This window comes from Callorhinus ursinus, unplaced genomic scaffold (genome assembly GCF_003265705.2).
Source record: "Callorhinus ursinus isolate GAN/ISIS: 27379988/994484 unplaced genomic scaffold, GSC_fseal_2.0 scaffold9, whole genome shotgun sequence".
Lineage (NCBI taxonomy): Eukaryota > Metazoa > Chordata > Mammalia > Carnivora > Otariidae > Callorhinus > Callorhinus ursinus.
In genome coordinates this window covers 2648128-2655368 of record NW_027397071.1, presented here as the reverse complement: position 1 = coordinate 2655368, position 7241 = coordinate 2648128, and the positions used below count along the sequence as shown (strand labels likewise).

The following is a 7241-nucleotide window of genomic DNA, read 5'->3' as shown; positions in this document are numbered from 1 at the left end:
TGTGTGTGTGTGTGTGTGTGTGTGTGTGTGTGTGTGTGTGTGTGTGTGTAAACTGTAACAGAACTTCCATTTCTGGGAGGGTCAGAAAATGAGGATTTGATGTGACAAGGCTAGGAACCATGCACATCACGGAACTGATTTAACGCAAAATATTTACTAGATATTTAAGAAACTGATAGCTGTTTGCATTGTAGAAGAAAGTGGGGTTGAGGAATAGGACTGGAAAAGAGACTTATTTTTTTTTACTTTGATACATTCTGGATTTTGCATGCCAAAAAATAATGTGTTTTAAATTAGCTGTTGCTTCTATCTATAAAATATGTTTCTGAAAATAGATTATGTAGGGCTATGATTTATCATTAAACAGTTTGTATATTTGTGAATAAATTAAGATAAACACACTAAGGAAATTTTTCTCAGTGATATTAATATTAGAGTGTTGTGTTGGGGGGAACGGTGTACTATAACTGGTTAGTATATATGTTATCTGTTATTAATAGTACAAAGTAGGTGAAAATTAGAAAATATCTTTTGGAAATTTACTCCTGGAAGTGCAGTGAGAATGCTTTCTACTTAGAAAATGTTTATGTTTGTAAGTCATTTTACCATTTCGACTATTAGTTTTTTTTAAAAGATTTTATTTATTTATTTGACAGAGAGACACAGCGAGAGCAGGAACACAAGCAGGGGGAGGGGGAGAGGGAGAAGCAGGTCTCTCGCTGTGCAGGGAGCCTGATGTGGGACTCGATCCCAGGATCCTGGGATCATGACCTGAGCCGAAGGCAGATGCTTAACAACTGAGCCACCCAGGTGCCCTCGACTATTAGTTTTTATATGTAGAAAAGATGTAATATAAAAATGTGTGATTAATAAATCCATGATACTAATATTAGGTAAGAACTTAGTCCCTTTGTCTTCGTGGTAAACACAAGCAGTACGGTAAACACAAGCAGTACTACTGATCACTATATAATGTAACTTGGCTTTTCTAACATAAATGTTAATATGGAGAGAGCAGTTTACATTTGCTTTTCTGAATTAATGAGATGAATATGAGAAAATTATTAAAACTTTAATCTTAAATTGTTACATTTTTCATTGAGACCTTTGTGTCAAAGTAGGTATTCAAGGAAATGGTAAATTGTTGAAGTAGGAGAATATCTAATTAAAAGTTCTGCTAAAAGGTTTTGCCTCATTTAAGGAATCTTGCAAAACAACATCATATTTCTTTGTCAGCTTGCACATATTTCTAATATCTTCTACCCCCAGTAATGTTGGGATGCTTTGTTTAATGTAACCTCAGTGTAGAACTTTTGATCCGTTCCAGACTGTCAACTACTTATTTATTTGAAGGATCTAATAATATTTTATCAACAACATTTGACTGCAGTGAAAAGATGGGAGCTTAAGTATCTGATCAATCAGTTTGAAATCAATTTGAGAAAAGATAGGCTTGAAGCATAGAGGAGAACATACTGCTTTTCCTAATGGGATATTATGACCCAGTTTCAGTTTAGAGCCTCTAAGTCAACAGTCTCCAAAGTGGGATACACAAGCCTATTTGGATATGCTAAGAATATTAGAAATTTTACTGTGTGTATTTTGGTAGTAGTACATGATTTTAAGTTTGGAAACCACTGATACTAAGGCAATTTATTGTTTTGGTACCCAGAATAACAGTAATTAGGACTGAGGGGTGAAGCATTTATTACTCTCCAAGTAAACTTGGATTGTGAACTCAAACCTTTTCTTTTTAATAATGTGGACAAACCTTGATGGAAAATGTTGAGACATAAACATGCCTATAGTAATTCAAGGACATTTATCCAAATTGGGTTGCATCTTTTTGCTTTAATATTTGTACTAAGCTTATATACCATTGTATGGATTTTTTGTAACCTGACGTTTTCTCTAAGACTTTTGCCATTTGAAAATACAGATAATATTAACACCTAAACCATATCCTTCCCTTTCAGTAATTATAATTTCAGGACATTACACACTGGTAATTTTCCTCAGTATCCAGCTTAAAAACATTTTCTCTGATTGCTGTATGCTACGTGGTACTAAAGAGATGCCATTTTCCCCCCTTGGACTTCTTCCCTGTAGTATGCATCCTGTGAGAGATCAGCAAATGATAATGGCTGTAATTTATGAATGGGTGGCTATAATTTTTTTTTTATAAAAAATATTTTTGTGTTTTGACCTCAGATATTCAAGATTAAAGCAGTTCAACTGGCTGAGAAACTCCTTCCTGCCTTTAACACGCCTACTGGGATTCCTTGGGCAATGGTGAATCTGAAAAGGTAAATTTTATCTTTGTATGATTATTCCTGTTCTGAAAGAATTAGATTAACTTAATGTTAGAAATTAATGATCTCTCCCCACCATACTTTCTAAGACTTAAATTGTTTTTTTCTCTATATATTCAGAAATATATTTCTTTAAAGCATTCCTTTTTTTTTATTAAGTTCTTTACTTTGCCACAGTTCACTGGCCTTAACTGTATTCCAGTTCCTCCAAGTCTATTTTTTTCTCACCTGTTTGTTTCTTTTATTTGCTTATTCATTTCCATTTCATGCTCTAATGGATTCAGAGTGCTTTCCCTCTCTAATTTTTTGTACACTACCTGTTGATCTTCTTCTAAGTCAAAATGGAACACAAATATGCCTTAAAATCAGGGCTTCCCATTGCTGAATGATAGGGAAGACATAATTCATGATGTTGACTATAGATAGGGTCCTTATTATGGTATTTGTACTATTGAAGTTCAAAGTGAACTCAACGTTCTTTGCACTTTGTTTCATTTTGATAGAAAATACTGGTTTCACTTAGAAACAGATGAAAAATTTTTTTGGATAACTTTAAATCATGCAGAGATATACAATTAATATTAAAAATTTTGAATAATGTCAGCATATTTAACTTGCATTGAAATAATTTATGCTGACTGAAATTTTGCCACTTAGGTTTTTCTCCAAATGAAATTTATTACTTCTCTTAATGTTGGAGCTTGGGAATTACATGAAAATTTGATACTTACTCTCCTTGCCTGCAGGCCCTTTAGAATGAAAGTTAGGAGAATTTATTTTTCTGGAGTTGTGATTCTGTGACATAAATTATTTGAAAAAACTAATCTATTTTAGTCATTTCTTTGTAATGGAGAGTTTTATAGAATTTAGATTTACATTGAGAAATTAGTATTTAATACTGAACATTAAATTTAACTTTATTCTTCTCCAGTTTCATGCACTATATGTAATGTATATTACCTCCTTGTGAGGGGAATAAGGCAGCTGGAGCTCCAAAGCAACCTGCACTGAAGGAAATGGCCAAATGATGTGTATGCACCTGTTCTCATTCCTTAGTTTTATGACAGATTTTCTGATGTTTCCTTCAGTACCATTGTCAGTATCCTATAACTTTCTTACATAATAAATTTAATTAATTTAAAATTTAATTCTGAGATGAAGAAAGAATGCAGGACTTCTTTTTGTCTCTGTGGAAAAAAAATCTAGCTTAAACCACAAAACTTCAAACTCCTATTGAGATGAAAGTAGAAAGATACTCAACAATCATGTCTTGAACATTTTTATAAACTTAATTTTCATTTCACTTCTGCATATGTATTCATACAAATACATACTTTATTTGAGTTTATAGATCACAAATATAATTATTTACCTATTTTTTCAAAGTTTTTTTTCTTTCTCTTTTGGTTGAGGTCTGCCGATGTCTTACACATAGACTTTCCTCCTCTCTTGCTGCCTGAAAGCCAACCCCTGTTAACACCCAGGCTTATTTATCTTCTACGATATGATACAGCATACAGAAACACAAACATGTTCTGGTGCAGCTTTAAAATTTTGTATGGGTTTTTGGATGCTTGCTTTTGTATCTCTTATTTTTCTCACTCAATAGTATTTCCTGGAAGTACTCTTCCACATCACCTGATAAAGCTCTAAATCAGTGTTTGCAATAACTACATAGTGAAACGTACTATCATACATTGGCTATAATGCTCTCTCATAGGTTATACATAATTGATTCCATCATTTCCATGTCAGTGGTATTTGTTTCCATTATTTTGCTAACATAAACATTGTTATAGTAGTATCCTATTATATATGTCTTTGTATAATGGGGACTTTTCACTGATTCTCAAGAATATGATTGCTGGATCAGAGACTATGTCTTCTTATTCTCGAGTTTGGGATTGCTGGGTCAAAGGGTATATGCAGTATTCCCAAAATGTTTTCCAAAAAGACTGTAGTTCATCATAATTCTACCTACAATGGGTGAGATACCTAAATGTCTGCAGGTGTAGTTCTGTTTAATTTTTGATAGACTGATAACTCTAAAGTTTACTCATTGTTATCTTCATTTCTTTTTTCTGGCTAGTGAATTTGAACATCCTTTTCATAAATATATTGGACATTTAGATGTGCTTTTTTTGCTTTATTTATAATTTTTATTCATAAGCTTTACATTTTTATATATTCAAATCTTACAACTTTTGAGTTTATAATTTTTGTTAAAAAGATTGTCTCCATTGATATTTTATAAGTCTTCTAGATTTCCATTAAAGTTTTTTATAATATGCTTTTAAAAAAATTTCAAGTATGGTGTTAGTGGTAGATTTTTCATCAGTTGCCTTTGCCAGGTTCAGGACGTTCTGTTCTCTTCCTATTTCACTTAGAGTTTTTATCATGAATGGGTGTTGAATATTGCCACATACTGTTTTTCTTCATCTGTAGAGATGATAACATTTTTCACCTTTGTTCTGTTAATGTGGTAAATGACTTGTTAGATTTTCAAATGTTAAACCAACTTTTCAAATGTTAAACCAACTTTGAATTCCTGGGATAGTCCTTGGCCATAATGTATTCCTTTTTATATTTATATTATTTTATTTGGTATTAGAGTTATCTGCCTTCATAAAATGAAGTGGAAAATAGTCTCCCTTTGTTTTCTGAAAGCATCTGTGTTATATTGGTGATACTTCTTAAACGTTTGATAGATTCACCTAAGCAACTATCTGGGCTGAAAATTAGCTTTGTGGGTAGGTTTTTTTTTTTTTTTTTTTTTTAAAGATTTTATTTATTTATTTGACACGGAGAGACACCGAGAGAGGGAACACAAGCAGGGGGAGTGGGAGAGGGAGAAGCAGGCTTCCTGCCGAGCAGGGAGCCTGATGCGGAGCTCGATCCCAGGACCCTGGGATCATGACCTGAGCCGAAGGCAGATGCTTAATGACTTAGCCACCCAGGCACCCCTGTGGGAAGGTTTTTAATAACATTCAGCTTTCATATATGTATATATTATATATATATATATATATATATATATATTGCTGTTCAGATTTTATTTTCATTTTGTGTCAGTTTTAGTTAATAGTATTCTTAAGGAATTTCTCCATTTCATGGAAGTTACCAGAGTTTTTGGTGTGCAGTTGTACATATTTATTTTCTTATGCCTTTCATGTTTCTGGGCTTTGTAGTGATAATCCTTCATTCATTCCTGATAATGGTAATTTGTTTTCTCATTTTATCAATCTAGGTTGTCATTTATCAATTTTGTTAATCTTTTCGAAGAACTAACATTTGTCTTTAGCTGCATTTAGTAACATTAACTATTATGTTTCCTGTTTCATTATTTTTACTTTTTCTTTCCTTTTCCTTACTTAGAGTTATTTAGCTCTTTTTAGAGCTTTTTACATTGGAACTCTAGGTCTGATTTTCATATTTTTCTTTTTACTCTAATGAGCATTTTTTTCTATAAGAATTTTACTTACAAAAAAATTTATTTTTTTGCTTATCTATTTTCTTTTTCTATAAGAATTTTTTCCCTCTAATGACTGCTTTGGGTACATCCCAGATATTTAAATATGGTTTTTTTTTCATGATTACTTATTTAAAATATTTTATAATTTTCCTTAGGATATCTTCTATGACAAATCAGTTATTTCTAATTGTGTTGTTTAATTTGCCAAATTTTAGAATCAGGGAGATTTCTTAGGTATCTTTTTTTTCTTTAAAGATTTTATTTATTTGAGAGAGAGAGAGAGCGCACGTATGTGCCTGCATGAGCGCAGAGTTGTGGGGGGAGGAGGGGCAGAGGGAATATGGAGAAGCAGACTCCCTGCTGAGCAGGGAGCCTGACATGGGGCTCATTCCCAGGACCCCAAGATTGTGACCTGAGCTGAAGGCAGGCACTTAACCAACTGAGCCACCCAGGCACCCCTTAGGTATCTTATTGCTTTGATTTCTAATTTAATTTAATTGTGATCATAAAGGATACTCTGTATAACTTAAATCCATTTAAATCTCTTGTGCTTGTTTATGGCTCAGCATGTGGTCTTTTTTGGCAAATACACTTGAATCTGTATTCTGCAGTTGGTGGGGTAATGTTTTATAAATATTAGGTTAAGCTAGTTGATGGTGTTGTTTAGCTGTCTTTCCTGATTTTTAATTAATTTAATTAGCTTAATGAAGTTAGTTAATGATACACTTTTTTATGAGTTGCTGAGATGAAGTATTAAACTATTTCCAGTTATGATTGTGTAGTTGTCTACTTTATTTCTGTAAGATTTTTGCCTCCTGTATTTTGAAGCTTTACTTTTAGGTACTTACTTACATATTTATGATACATCTTTCTGATGACTTCAGCCTTTTATTATTATGATGTGCCCCTCTTCATCTCTGGTAATATTTTTACTTGGGAGTTTGTTTTATTAGATGTTAATATAGCTACTTCCCCTTTCTTATGCTTACTGCTTTTATGGTGTATCCTTTTAATTTTCAACCTAACTGTATCATAATTTTAGTCCTTTTGGAGACAGCATGAGTTGGATTTTGCCAGTATGAAAATACTAGACCGTTAACATGTAATGTAATTACTGATGCAGTCTGATTTAAGTTCTCTGTTTTTCCTTCATTTCTTTTGTCCTAACTTTTGAATTGGTAAATGTTTTAGAATTCTCCTTTATTTATTAGTGTTTTTACTTAATACATTTTTGGCGTGGTTGCTATAGAAATTACACTGTACATAGTTAATTTTTCATTTAACAGAGTTAATATTGTACTAGTCATGTACAGTAATATTTCAGCCATACCTGTTCATTTAATTCCTCTCTCCCATCCTTTTATATGTCATAGTTGGGAGGTGAATTGCATATACTACACTCTAAATCTCAAAATACATTGTTAAAATATTGGCTTAAACACGCCTATTTACTTTAT

The 7241-nt window shown here is 32.4% G+C and overlaps 1 protein-coding gene across 2 annotated transcripts in view; it reads left to right on the top strand.

The window, feature by feature from the left end:
• Positions 1-7241, top strand: part of MAN1A2 (mannosidase alpha class 1A member 2) — a 198909-nt gene that overhangs the window by 96921 nt on the left and 94747 nt on the right. For both annotated transcript variants that reach the window (XM_025872529.2, XM_025872528.2), the window contains exon 6: positions 2212-2306. In XM_025872529.2, the coding sequence (XP_025728314.1) occupies positions 2212-2306 (95 nt within the window). The remainder of the gene's footprint in view (positions 1-2211; positions 2307-7241) is intronic.